Source organism: Coenobita brevimanus, chromosome 99, assembly GCF_032717465.1.
Source record: "Coenobita brevimanus isolate Jiangsu-jjx chromosome 99, ASM3271746v2, whole genome shotgun sequence".
In the NCBI taxonomy this organism is placed as follows: Eukaryota; Metazoa; Arthropoda; class Malacostraca; order Decapoda; family Coenobitidae; genus Coenobita; species Coenobita brevimanus.
The window spans coordinates 1,685,897-1,700,647 of NC_137052.1; the positions used below are offsets into that span (position 1 = coordinate 1,685,897).

Here is a 14,751-nt window from a genome sequence, read left to right on the forward strand (position 1 = left end):
GTGGCAGAGAACAATTTGAATATTTGAATTTTAACAGACGTTACTGATCTACCACAAGACCAACCGACATGACAGAAACACACCCGCTAATACCACCACAACCAATCCTGAATGACGGCCCAAGCATGTATTCAATATGGACGGTGGATATTGGCGCCGAAGTGGTGTCATGTGAAGTTGCGAGGATCTCAGGGAATGGCCAATCTATGCCACACAAAAATATAAGTTTCATTTAACCCCATTATCAATCGATGGTTTTTGTATGTTGAATAAAAGCGTCTGGTACCATAAAAAAAAAAAATAGTAGTATTAGTAGTCGTTGTAATAATAATAATAATAATAATAATAATAATAATGCGAGAGGAAGCAGCCAGGATACACCAAGACTCACACACCCTACATAAGAAATACGCTACATGCTTTTTTGATTGCGTATATTTGTACAATATTACGTGTGTCGCATTACAGTATTGCGTAATTCTCTTTCCGTATCTTTTTATTAATGATATGCGCGTACAAGGCAGCGGTACAGATTTGATATGTTAGTGGGGCGGGAGGCAGGGTGAGGAAGGGTGACTTAGGGTGAGGAAGGAAGTGAGGGGGAAGGGTGTGTCAGCGAGGGGAGTGAGGGAGATGAGTGAGTCAGCGAGGAAAGTGAGGCAGTGAGGGAGAAGGGTGAGTGACGGAAGTGAAGGAGAAGAGGGAGTCAATGAGGGAGGCAAGTGAGTTAGGGAGTGAGGGTGCGGATGAGGTAAGGGGGAGCGAAAAAATGGTAAGGTAGAAGAATATGAAAATGAAAGGGATAAGTAAGAATGATCTGGTAAAAAAGGGATATAAATGAGAAGGATGGGTATGAAAGATGATTGTCAACATTTATTTAGTTGTAACAAGGGATAATAGTGAAATACGCCCGGCTAAGAAAGAAAATTAAGCAAATCAAATTATTAGATGAGAAAAAGACAATATAAGACAGAGACAGAGGGAACAACTTCATAGGCAACTGGAAATCTATCATTCCTTTTTGACATTTTAAAATCTGTGCACAACTGTAGAGATCGGAAGGCCGTTTCTTTTCTAGGGATTTATGTAATTTGTCAAGCAACTGCAAGTCTATAATTCATTTCTGTCATTTTTCTTATATCTGTACACGAGTATACAGGCTATAAGGGTATTTTTTTTTTTTTTTTAGTCTAAAAACTCAAGCCTTGGATAAGTAATTTAAGCGCCAAACTTCAGAAACTAAGAGCTTGCATACGCCTTTGCACACTGTACTTAGATTTGATAATCTGGCTTTTTTTTTTATCCACCTCATCCTCATTGGAATCTGACCTAACCTATGCTAACCTTGTACCCTAATACGAGCAAAAAGATTAGAGTAGGTTAGGTCAATTATAACGGCTGAAGCTACGAAAAAGCAGTTTGGGATTCATTAATGTCATGCTGGTTAAGTTAATTCTGATTTTTTTAATACTGAATCTTCATCTAGGGTACATTATGTATCTATGTGAAGAGATTTGCATTTTCAGTAATATGAATTAAATACTGACGCCAGAGTCAATATAATTATCTCCATTTCTAAATGCTGGCATTTTCAAACAGAGCAGTTGGAGATCACTATTTTGGTTCAGTATGTGAGTGAGAAGAGCCTGAAATTATAGTGAAGACAGTTTCAAGATGCAGGTAATAGCATGAAGAGAATAACAAGACTTACATGTAATGGTAGATTATTAAGAAAGATGGAGAATGGTGTAGAATATTCAAAAATGCAAATGGTAAGAGGCACACATGAGGGTAAAGATCAGAAACAATAGCTAATGAGTAAGAGCTGCAGTTATTAATGGAAAAAATAAAAATAAAAAGGGGGCAGGATGCAGATAACAACGTAGATTACAGTGACAAAAATTACGAGGGAAAAATATATTGGTGAAATCAAGTGCTTGGAACAAAACAATAATGCCACAGTCGGGGAGATCTGCGTACAACTCCTGCCTCAACACCTGCCTCCTTGTTTATTTGATCACGTGGTACAGTAAACAGCACAGTAAACAAAATAGTAAACAGAAGGTGTCGTTACTCCCTCCATCTTTACATTTTGAAACATAGGAGAAAAGCAGCGGGAAGTGTTTTAACCATGTTCAGTTTAGTAAAGCACAGTTATCATTTATACTATCATTTTCCGTCATATCATTCATCTTAACCTAATATGGCAGAAACCTCTATTTTCATTACTGAGAAATAACAGACTTCCAGATATGTAAGGGCAAAACATCACAAAACATCATGCATAAATTTCTTTTTTCCTATTAGTGACAAAAATTGCAGACATATACTTACACGGGAAGTTACTGGAGAATATTTTCAATGTTTTGTCCATGGCTTCAAAATGTAAACATGGAAAAACTGACACCTGTTTCATTGGCTGTACAAGTTATTATTCAAGTTGTACCTAAAGCCATTGTTTCTTTCCTTTGCTAGCAAGATGCAGACGATTGTGACTAGATGCTCGGGCGCTACACTTACTTGCGACAGGAGTTAACTCTACAGCAGTATTCTTAAAAGTTACGAGAATATTTAATCATAAGTTTTAAGAATATGGCCTTTATGAAGACATGGGGAAGCAGTGCACCCAATCGCACTGACACCGTAATTACAGCTCGCCACCAGTCAAGGCCGAGACTCACAAAATAACTTACGATGATTTCCCTTTAACAGCTACAAACTATATTGCAGGAACACCAAAGAAGATGACTTACGAAGCTTCCCATGCCTTTCTTTCTTCCTGCAGAAAATATGTCTTAAGTTATGACAGGGAACTGATCGTAAGCTTGTGAATCTACATCCAGGACACGAGCACAACAAAGTAAGTATCTGACAGAAGAGAGAGGCTGCCTGCTCACTGGGGTCACACAAAGTGAAACAAAACGGGAAACGTGATTTGATTTGACACTTGTTTTCAACTTGAGTGGTTTTTGCTGTGGCATTAAAAAGGACTCCAGTCTCTGAGTCACCAAATAACAGTCCACCTGGTGAAACGAGCAAAGCTGAAAATGTTGAAATTTTGATTATGCGATGAAACTTTGACACATGGTTTCACCTTATCAGAATGTTTTTGTTGAGGCAATAAAAAAGTCCACTCTGATACATGAAGGTACAGTCCACCTGTCACACAACAAATCTGAAAAACTCTGAAGTTCTGATTATGTGATGGCATTTTGATACTTGTTTTCAACCCACCAGTGTGGCTTTAAAAGAGGACTTCAATTTTTGATATAGTAAATGACAGATCACCTGGCGAAGTAAATTCCGAAATTTGTATTGATCTGTGACTCTCCGTAATACAGTACTCAAAAGTTTTGACTGCAGTGAAATTCTGGAACTTAATTTCATCAGAGTGGTTTTTGTTGAAGTCACAAAGATGACTTAATTCCCTGATACATCACATAACAGCCCACTTGGCAATGAACGTAGTTGGAAACTCTGAAATTTTGATTATTTATGAACATACAGTGATGATCATAAGTCAATACAAAGAAAAAATGCAACGACACTGAAAATTTGATTGATTTTCAACATACAATGAAAGGTGGAGATTTTGTTTTCAAAGTTTTGCCCATGTTTTGATTGTGAGAAGGCATGTCCCCTTCTGCCCATCCCACAGGCTCCTATTCCCAGGCCTCTCATCCCAACGTCCGCCTATACAAACGGCCGCTCCCTGACTAAGATATATCACAGGTTAATCACAATGTCCGCCAACCATACACACACAGTCGCAGTATCAAACACAACACACAACACTCCTGCAGCACTGCGCTATTGCCCCAACTTCTCCAACACACTGACGGTCTAGTTTCGTTGTGGGTTTTCTGTTGTGGAGGTACGGAGCAAGTCCTTAGTTTCTTCATTTGGCAACTGCGAGCTCTTGCTACCACCACGCCAATGTGTTTCAGAGTAATCACTGTGCAGACTGGAGTTACTAAATACCACTAGTTTAGGATCATAACCCAGACACCTCTAGTTTAGGATACACTACATTCGGGTTCAATGTTTCTCACACTTTATGATGTCACCAACCATCGTCATCCACTACACTCTTCCTGACTGTGAGGGTGATTCTGTTGGCCCTACATACAACTAGTGTAGCTGCTCACTACATCCACAATGTGACTGAGAAACTAGTTGAAAATTTGAGAGAGCTAAAGCGAGTATTCTAAACTACTATTACACCGGAACAGTACGTGAGAAAGAGTTTTTGTACTTCCCGACTGAAACCTCGGTGAAGTATAGCATTCCAGTCCTGCCTATCAACCCGTGTTCGAGATACTCAGGACATAAGAGATCGAAACAGTATCACTAAAGAACCTGTGCTTACGTCACCAGCCACTACTTTGTTATCTGGAAGGCTGGGTGACCTGGGGCCTACTGTTGTCAGCTTCGGAAACTGCCTTGCACCTCTTCCTTACACCACTTTATTTCTACATATGGCATGTTAATATTCTCCAGCATTTCATTTATATAGCTTCTGTCAGTATTTAAAAAAACCGAGCAAAAACATATGGAATAGGTTGTTAATGCATACAATTCAAATTACACTCTGAGAAAATACATGAAAAAGCTCTTAAAAAGCATCCAAAGTAAACAGGAATATAAAAGTATGGGTTGTACTCTCATCTAATTAGGAACCTCCCTTGTGTAACTTTCTTACCAGTTTAACTTTGAAGATAACATGTTAGAATTTTTCTGTAAGTTATTTATGCAGTCTATATCCATGTAACTGAATGAATGCCATAAATGACATTACTGAGGTGTAATACAGAATACATATCGCTAAGGAAGAGGTACCAGACAATCTCCTAGGCTCAGGTGAATATAGCACCAACAAGTGGTGTGGCTGCTTGTGTCATGCCTCACTCAATGTAGTCAAGGGTGTAGCCAAGGTTCTTTCGCTGCAGGAACATGAATAGGTGCCAGAAGGGTGGGCGCTGGCGGTGGTTGACCAGCCAGCAGGAGGCCATGGTCTGGTACACGTCACGGGGACAGATGGGCGGCTGAGGCAGGACCATCATGCCAGACCCATCACCATGGTAACAGTGGGAAATATTCTCCAGCACACCGTCGTCGCTGAGCTCCGCATAGGGCTGCTGCCGTGCCATGGTCAGGATCTCCCACAATGTCACACCAAACGCCCACACATCACTCTTGGTGGAAAATTTGCCCTGTAGTATGGATTCCCAAGCCATCCACCTGATAGGCAGCAAGGCCCGGCCCTCACTGAGGCGGTAGTAATCACTGGAGTAGAGGGTTCTGCTCATGCCAAAGTCTGATATTTTGATGGTGAGTGAGTCCCCCACCAGGCAGTTGCGGGCAGCCAGGTCGCGGTGCACCACATTCACTGACTCAAGGTACTTCATCCCCGAGGCCACCTGTGAGGCCATGTAGATAAGGGCACCATAGCTGAGGGGCGGGAGGTCACTGTCACAGTCTGGTGCCTGGGCGATGGTGCCACGGTGCCGCCTCAGGAACTGGTAGAGGTCACCGTGGTTCATGTACTCAAGCAGCATGGCCAGAGGGTCTGAGCGAGTCACCACCCCCACCAAACGCACAATGTTGGGATCATCCAGGCGTCCCAGCACCCCAGCCTCCAGGCGGAAATCCTTCTTAGCGTCCTCAGAGGCCCCTGCTCTAAGACTCTTCATGGCCACAAGGCAGGGTTGGCCATTGCTCTCCACCTCACACAACTGCACAGTGCCAAACTTGCCCTGTCCAAGTGTCTCCAGGATGCGCACACACTGTCGTGGTACCTCTGACACCGGCCGTGCCTCTGTCAGGCTGCAGGCATCAGCTGCTGCATATATGACACAACCTGTAACACCCTGGATGTTGGATGCATGGCACAACTGAGGAGCAGCATAGTACTGCTGCTCTGGTGGTGGCGGGATGGGTGGCACAGGTGGTGGGAGGGGAGAGTCCTTGCGTGTTCGGGTGTTTGGCAGAGTAGAAGGAGGGCGGGTGACTGGCACAGGGGGTGGGGGAGAGTACACCTCAGAGAACGGTGGGGGTGGGGTCATGTTGAGATCAGGCACAGCATAGTCTACAGAGTCATCAGTGTCTAGGGGTAGGGGACACTTGAGAGAGGAGGTAGGGTGGCCAAGGGTGTGGTAGCCAGGATTAAGGAGTGGCCCACTGCATGGCTCCTGGTACAGTGATGCTGCCTCCTGCATGGTCACGTGGCCATACACAGCGCCCTCAGCACGAGAGTATCCCTTGGCTGTTGGGGTCAGGTTCATGTTGATTTGCAGGTCCTTCATTTTCATGGACATCTTCATGGCATCAGTGCTGGTGGGTGTGGCAGGGGGAGTCTTGGTCTTGCTGGCAAGGTGGTTGCGGTAGTACAGCACACACAGCGCCACTGGTACCACCCCAAACACCACACCCAGGGTTGCCAACCCACCCACCAGCAGGCCGGAGGTGGATGCTTGGGCTGGAACGGGAGTCTGTCCAGCCACCGTCTCCTGTCGGCCTGGCTCTGTCGTCACCTCCGGCACTTCCTCCGTCAGGTTACACCCGCATGGCACTGAAGGACACAAGTGCTGGGTTAATCATTCACTGCTGACGTCACCTACTCTCTCATGGCTGTGTGCTTAAAACTTACAGCGTGAAGGGTAAGCCTCTAATCTCTAACAGCCACATTAGATCTCTCTGAGAAGAACAGTGTCTGAGGGATTAATGTTTGGTGCAGGTTCCTGATGGATGTTGTTTGGCTGAAGGTTCTGAATAGCTGTGGTGGCTGTGTGTCTGTGAAAGAGGACATCACTTACCAATACAGAATAACTGGTGGGCAGACCATAATTAATGGTGGAAAACGACGGATGTTTTAAAGCAGTCTGTGTAGTGTTGGAAAGTTGCTGGAACTGTACTTTGTGTTCTTTAAGTTTTTCTGTTTATGGCTGTTATGTTGAGGGACCTGCCTGTGCTTGTGCCATTGCTCTTGTTGTTGTAGTTGTTGTCCCTGGATCATCTAGACACCATTCAAATACTCAGGAGTGAAATAAAAGCCACAGTTCAAATCTTTCGTCTAAGTATAATGCTGCCTTGAAAAACGGGTGAAAACTTGGCACTTAATTTCTATTTCTACAGGCAAGCATTTGAACGAACATATCACGTGTACTTCTAATATTTCTCCATACTGCCATACCAAACAAAAAGCAACCACTGCAGAAAAAAAAAAAAAAAACAATAGCACAAAGCAACAACGGCATCATACAACAGCCATGCAATCCGTGTATGAAAAAAGCTACTTCAGCATCAAATAACAGCCAGAACAGCAGCAGCAGCAGCAGCAGGAAGCATCAGTCATGAAAGCCATGCATCATAAGAAACACAAAGGAAAAGTAGCGCCAAAAAAATGTAATAATACAGAAAATCCATAAATATGATGTAACGCAAGAAGGAAAGTAACATCCGAAATATTAATAAGGCAAAATTCATAAATGCGATATGAAGCAAAAAGCCGAGAAATGCACAGGTTACGTGAGGCAGAAGTAAGCGGGTGCACAAAAATAAAGTCATGCAATGGCCATAAAACCCACGCAAGATAAAAATGCACAATCACACGAGGCATAAAATAACCAAATAATAGCCGTAAGTCATGCAAAAAAGCACTGCAACACACACACACACACACACACACACACACACAAAAGGCCGCAAGATAACTTAAGCACTGCAACTACAAAAGCAAAAGCAAAAATTAACCCACCAACACCCAAATAAACAAATACATAAAATAAGAAAAATACATGAATCAAAACCCACCTGAATCGAATGCAACCTCAGACAGCAGAAGCCAGCGCAGTGAGAAGTAGAGCTGTAGTTTGACGTATTTCGCAGCCGTGTTGTGCAGAGGTATGGTGACGTTCCGCGCGTGTTCAAAGATGCGATCCACAGCATTCTCGAACTCCACTGCCGACTGAGCATGGTAGTAGTGCCCCCCAACGCTGAAGAGCACTCGGGCACGTGAGAACACCTGCACAGGAGAAATGAACACTTTGAAATGAACAATTGCACAGAGGAAATGAATATAATGTGAAACTAAAAGAGTACCTGAACACGTGAGAACACCTACGTGGAGGAAATGAACACCTTGAAATGAACAATTGCATGGAGAAAATGAAGCAATGAATATAATGTGAAGCTAGAGAGTACCTGGGCACGTGAAAACACCTGAGGAAGGAAATGAACACGTAGAGGAAATGCCTACCTGTCTGTCTATAGGCATAATTAGAGTAAAGCAAGGCCATAATTTCTGGGGAGGCTAGGAGGGCTATAGCACCCCCAATGTTTTCTACAAGTCAGTTTGTCAAAAATTCAACAAAGATTGTGGTCTTATAAGGCTGAACTTGAAAATAAAGAGGGAGAAAAACTCTGAGTAGTTTTGTCGAAAAGTCAAACAAATCCACGTTTGTTTGATCGAATATGTCTAAAATTGATCCAAACTGATCATAAACTAAATCGTAACAGTACTTAGGTATTGATTATTCTATCATTTCCAAAAGAATAAAGGCAGGGAGGTATATTTCAACCTGAATCTTACCGCAGGCGTGAAAGAACAATCTTAGTAAAACTGCAGCAGTGCAACAAAAATATAAAAAAATGGCCAAATTATTAAACTAAGTCCCAGTCTGAGATGAAAGGTGAAACTGACAGAAAGTGAAGGCTTTTATTTACACACCACCTCCATCATTCAAAATACATGCCTCACTAAACATCAGCTTTTCGGCAGACTCAAACTGAAAAATATGGGGATGGTCTGCAAACTTAAGCGTTTCAATTTAATTTTAAGTCTGAAGTACGAAGGTATACTTTACACATTCGGTCTAGCCCCAAAGAATTCTTTTGAAAATTATGAGCCTGTAAACGTATCTTATGTATGTGCGTGCGTGTGTGTGTGTGCGTATGCGTTTAAGTACTCAGTGACGTGTAACCTTTTCCGGTGTCCATTACCTGTCCATAAATAACACAGGTGTCCACGTGCGTCAATCTCAACTAGAGGTAACTAATACTTCCTTCCTGTCTCACTGCTTCATTACCCTGCGTCCTTGAAGAATATTTGAAGATTTTAGTCAGCTTGGAAGAGGACCCGTCGTAATGAAGGGGTTAAAAAGGTAATACGCAAAATAAAACACGAGAGAGAGAGAGAGAGAGAGAGAGAGAGAGAGAGAGAGAGAGAGAGAGAGAGAGAGAGAGAGAGAGAGAGAGAGAGAGAAATATTATTTACATTTCCAGTTGACTGATCTCTGCATCCTTGGCGTAGAAGCCGTTTGTGCAGAAGCAAACGACTGGTGAACAAGGGAGAAGCTAAGGTATAAAAAAGCCATATAAAGCCCAAGCCAAGAGGTGATTCAAGCCCTCCAAAGCCACAAGAAAGCCACCTAAGACCCCGTAAAGCCAGACCTGAACATCCTTGGTCTATAAGTTGTTTGGTGTAGAATGGAACGACTGGTGAAGAAGGAGGAAGTTGAGGTACGAAAGCCACCTTATAACCCAAAGCCAAGAGGTGATTCAAGTCCTCTAAAGCCACAAGAAAGCAAGCTAAGAACCCGTAAAGCCTGACCTGCGTGTCCTTAGTGAAGAAGTTGTTCGTGTAGAGGTGGACGGCGGTGAAATTCCGGATGGTGTCAAACTGGAAGGTGATTTCGATGGGCCGCTCCCCGCGACTATCATTCTTCCAGCCCACCCACTCGTAGCCTGGAACACATGTAAGAAGGAGAAGAGTTTAGAGGCGGTGAGTATAAAGGTAAATACGTAAATAATAACAAGAACACACACACACACACACGTAAATAATAACAATACACACACACACGTAAATAATAACAACACATACACACACAAGAAGATCTCACAGTTTTAAGAGCAAAGGAATTTCTTTTTTTACAATTGAATATTACGAGAGAGAGAGAGAGAGAGAGAGAGAGAGAGAGAGAGAGAGAGAGAGAGAGAGAGAGAAACCCGATTCGCCAGGGAGCATAGAACGTGACTGGAAGGAAGATGAGGGAGGAAGGAAGGATGGAAGATGAGGGAGGGAGGATGGAAGGAAGGAAGGAGGAAAATAAGATGAAAGGGGCGGAAACAAGGGAAGAAAAGGGAAAGAAGGAAAGGAAAAGAAAGGAAGGAAGGATGAATGAAAAAAACGAAAGAAAGAAAGGAAGGAAGGAAGTACTGAGGAAATTAATGAGGGAAGGAAGGAAAAATGAACAGGAAGGTGGGGTGGCAAAAAAATGAAAAAAAAGAGAGAGAGAAAGGAAAAGACCCCCCATAAAAACAATCAGCAAGAAAATGGGAGAAATGAGAGAAGGGAAGTGAAGACAAAGGGAAGGAAAGGAGGAAGGAAAAAGGACCAGGTGTTTTACGGAAGAGGAAAAGGGAAAGAGGGGAAAGAGGGAAGCAGAAAAGGAAATGAGAAAGACGGAAGAAATGGATTAATAAAAAGTTGGATGACGTGGAGAGAGAGAGAGAGAGAGAAACAACACTAACAAAAAAAAGGTAGGGCTGGACTGAATAGGGGGTGAGGGGGGAGAGGGTGAGGGGAAAAAGAAAGACTGCAGGGAGACTGGGAAAGGCAACAAATGAGCTTGATGAGGGGAGGAGGAGGAGGAGGAGAGAAGAGAAAGAAGGGTGGTGGTAGTAGTAGTAGTAGTAGTAGTAGTAGTAGTAGTAGTAGTAGGAGGAGGAGGAGGAGGAGGAGGAGGAGGAGGAGGAGGAGGAGGAGGAGGAGGAGGAGGAGAAGAGAAAGAAGGGTGGTAGTGGTGGCGGTAGTAGTAGTAGTAGTAGTAGTAGTTCTTGTTGTTGTAGGGGAGAGAGAGAGAGAGAGAGAGAGAGAGAGAGAGAGAGAGAGAGAGAGAGAGAGAGACTAATGAACTGACGAAGGAGTGAGATGAGAAGAGAGAAACGACCGCATTAAAGAGTGAGAGAGAAAAATGAGAGAGAGGCAGAGAAGAGGAGAGTAGGGAGGGGGCAACAAACACACACACACACACACACACACACACACACTACATGACGTGAGGGGAAGGAGAGAAAGAGCTGGGAAGGGAAGGAGAGGGAAGGGAAGGGAAGGAGAGGGAAGGGAAGGGAAGGGAAGGAGAGGGAAGGGAAGGGAAGGGAAGGAGAGGGAAGGGAAGGGAAGGGAAGGGAAGGGAAGGAGAGGGAAGGGAAGGAGAGGGAAGGGAAGGGAAGGGAAAGCTGGCCTTATGAGGGTAAGCCAAAAAGGGAAGAGAGGGGATCAAAGAGGGGATAGGGGAGAAAAGAGGGGAGGAGAGGGGAGAAGGCAGAGAAGAGCGGAGAAGAGAGAAAGGAGGGAAGAGAAGAGAGAAAACAGAAGTGAGGGGAGAAAAGAGGGGAGAGAAGAGAGAAATACCGCGATATGGGGTGAAGGGAGGGGAGACAAACCAATATTGGAAAGAGATAACTGTATGAGAGAGAGAGAGAGAGAGAGAGAGAGAGAGAGAGAGAGAGAGAGAGAGAGAGAGAGAGAGAGAGAGAGGATATAAAGAGGTAATGGAGGGAGAAGAGGAGGATGATTTCCAGAGGGAGTGAGAAATAACTTAGGTGGAGGGGAGGGGAGGGGAGGGGAGGGGAAGGATGAGAGGAGAGGAGGAGGAGGAGGGGATGGGGGGAGGGGGAGGAGGAGGAGAGAGAGAAGAGAGGAAGAGAGGAGGGGGAGGGGAGGGGAGGATGAGGGGAGGGGGAGAGAAAATTAGTAAGGGGAGAAAGAAAAAAGAAAGGAGGAAAAGAAACAAAGAGGGAAACAAAGGAGAGAGAGAGAGAGAGAGAGAGAGAGAGAGAGAGAGAACACCCTGATGGAAGAAAAGAAGGAAGAATGAATGAAAAAGGGCAGAACAAAGACCAAAAAAAAAAAAAGGGAGGTTTAAGGGAGGATTTTAGGTCATTAGGGAGGGAGTAAAAAAAGAGGAAGGAAATGAAAAGGAGGAAGAGAAGAAAATAAATTGAAAAAAAGGAAGGAAAAATAAAAACGAGGAAGATAACAGAAACAAAAATAAAGAAAATAAAAAAAAATAGAGAAAGAGAAATAGAGTAAAAAAAAAGAAAAAAGAAAATGAGAGGAGGGGAAAGAAAACGACAATGGAAAAATAAGGGGAAGGAAGAAAGGGGGAAATGAGGAGGAAATGGAAGGGGATAAGACAGGTGAGGAGGAGGAAGCGAAGGAGTGAAGGAAGAGGAAAATGGTGAGGATAGGAAAATGAAGGAAGAAAATGAAGAAATGTAGAGAAAGAAGGACGAAAGAAAATGGAGACAAAGGAAAGGACCCGTAGGAAAGGAAGAGGATGGTAGAGATAGAGAGGAAGGAGGGATGAGAAAATAGAAGGAAGGAAGGAAGGATGGAAGCAAGCAAGCAAGTAAGAATGGAAAGAAGGAAGGAAAGGAAAGGAAAACAAGGAAGGAAAGAAAGAAAAAGGAGAAAGAAATGGAGAGTTGAAGGAAAGAAGGGAGGTAGGAAAGAAAGTGGAGAGAAAATGGGAGAGGAAAGGAAGGAAACAATGAAGGAAAAAGAAAGTAGGGAGGGAAGGAAACTCTCCCTCCTTCACCTTGCAGCCCTCTTCTTCTCCTCTCTCTCTCTCTCTCTCCACATTACAACCCTTCAACCTGCCCCACTCACAAAATAATCTTCCTCTCCACTCATAACTCTCTCTCTCATGACCAAAATCCCCAACCTCCCCTCCCCTTACCTTCCCCTCCTCATTTTCCTACCCCTCTCCCCATCCCATTCCCCTCCCCTCCTCCCGTTCTTACCCTCCCCTCCCCTCTCCATCCTTTCCCCTCTGTCTACATTCCCACTTCTTTCCCCATCCCATTCTCTTTCCCTCCAACCCCCTTCCATTTCCTAGCTCTATTCCTCACCCTCCCTCTCCCATCCCTCCTCTTTCCATTCTTCCCCTTCCTCTCTCCATCCTTCCCCCTTTCTTTTCTCTTTTTCCTCTCTCCATCCTTCCCCCTCCCTTTTTCCCTTCCCCTTCCTCTCTCCATCCTTCCCCCTCCCTTTTTCCCTTCCCCTTCCTCTCTCCATCCTTCCCCCTCCATTTTCCCTTCCCCGTCCTCTCTCCATCTTTCCCCCTCCTCTCTCAATCCCTCCCCCTCCCTCTCCTTTCCCATTCCTCTCCTCTCTCCTCAACCCTTGCCTCTCCCCTCCCCCTCCCCTCCCCCGAATCAATAACTGCAGCAATAACATCAGCGGCGGGGAGAGGGTCGTATATCACAGCCTCCCCCTCTCTCCCCTCCCCACAACCCCATTACAGTTCGGGATGAGGGGTGGGGGTGGGGAGAAGGAGGGGGAGAGGGAGAGGTGAGGATGGTGTGCGCAAAGGGGTGGATGTGTAAGTGTGGGAGAGAGGCGTGGATGGGATGGGGTGTGAAATGGGGTGAATGTAGAAGTGGGAGACAGGTGTGGGTGTGGAAGAGGTGTGTAGGGGAGTGAGTGTAGCCACGGGGAGGGTGTGAATGAAGGAAAGGGAGAGTAAAGGGAGAAAAGGAGGAGAAACAGAGGGAGGGGGGGAGAAAGGGAGGAGAGAGGGAGAAGTATGGATGGGGCGCGAAAACAGGTAAAGGTGTGTGTGTGTGTGTGTGTGTGTGTGTGTGTGTGTGTGTGTGTGTGTGTGTGTGTGTGTGTGTGTGATGTACCTTATTATAAAAAGAAAAGGTAGGTCAAAAAAATATATAAACAATTTTTTTTAAAGGCCTCAGCAACTCAAATTTTCTCAGTGCAGGTTCCTCTCTCTCTCGCTCTCTCTCTCTCACTTCATCCCAGTTTATTACCCTACCACTCTCATTTACTCTCCCCTTTGTCCTCTCTCATTTTTTCTTTTTTCTCTCTCATTTTCTTTCTTCTGTCTGCCCCTCGTTTCTTACTTTTTCTTTCTTTTGTATTTCTTTCGTTCCCTCTTTTTCTCTTCTTTCTCATCCGTAATTTTCTTATTCCTTTCCCCCCCTCTCTCTTCCCTCCCCCTCCCACTTTCATCTTTTTCCTCATGGTCTGTCTATCCTTCTATCTATTCACTTAGCTATCTATCTATCTACATATATATCTATCCGTATATATTAATCTACAGTACATAACAATATATATATATATAAAATCTTGCTATCTATCTATCTGCCTATCTATTTATTTCTCTCTTCTTTCCCTACCTTCTCATATCTTCTCCTCTCCTCTCTAATATTTCTCTTTTATTTCCATCCATCTTCTACCTTTCCCCTATCCCTCTCATCTCTATCCAGTCCCTCTCTCCCCTCTCTCTCTGCTTTCCCCGTCTATCCCTACCTTCTTCTATCCTCTCACACTTATATTTCCTGCCTCGCACTTTTATCCCCCCCCCTTCTCTCTTCTTGCAGTCTTTCTCTCACTTTCTTCCATCCCTCTCCCCTACCATTTCCCTCCCTTCCTCCCTCCCACCTCCTTCACCCCTCTCCCTCCCTGTCTCTTCCATTCCCACCTCTCCTCCCATTCTTCCCTCTCCTTTTCACCTTTCCCTCCCATTCTCTCCCTTCTTTCTCTCTCCTTCCCCACCTTTCCTTCCCTGTCTTTCCCACCTTTCCCTCCCTTTCCCCATCTTTTCCTTCCTTTCTCTCCCTTACTTCCCCTCCTTTCTCTCCCTTCTTTCCCTCCCCTTCCCCACCTTTTCCTCTCTTCTTTTCCTCCTCTTCCCCACCTTTCCCTTCCCTTCTCTCCCTTACTTA

At 44.4% G+C, this 14,751-nt stretch overlaps 1 protein-coding gene across 1 annotated transcript in view; it reads right to left on the reverse strand.

Annotated features, from left to right (window-relative positions):
* Positions 1 to 4,904: 4,904 nt before the first annotated feature.
* Positions 4,905 to 14,751, reverse strand: part of LOC145414358 (discoidin domain-containing receptor 2-like) — a 49,495-nt gene continuing 39,648 nt past the window's right edge. The window contains exons 5-7 of the mRNA XM_080283891.1: positions 9,611 to 9,744; positions 7,813 to 8,023; positions 4,905 to 6,571 (exon numbers count right to left, since the gene is read on the reverse strand). Of these exons, the coding sequence (XP_080140017.1) occupies positions 4,905 to 6,571; positions 7,813 to 8,023; positions 9,611 to 9,744 (2,012 nt within the window). The remainder of the gene's footprint in view (positions 6,572 to 7,812; positions 8,024 to 9,610; positions 9,745 to 14,751) is intronic.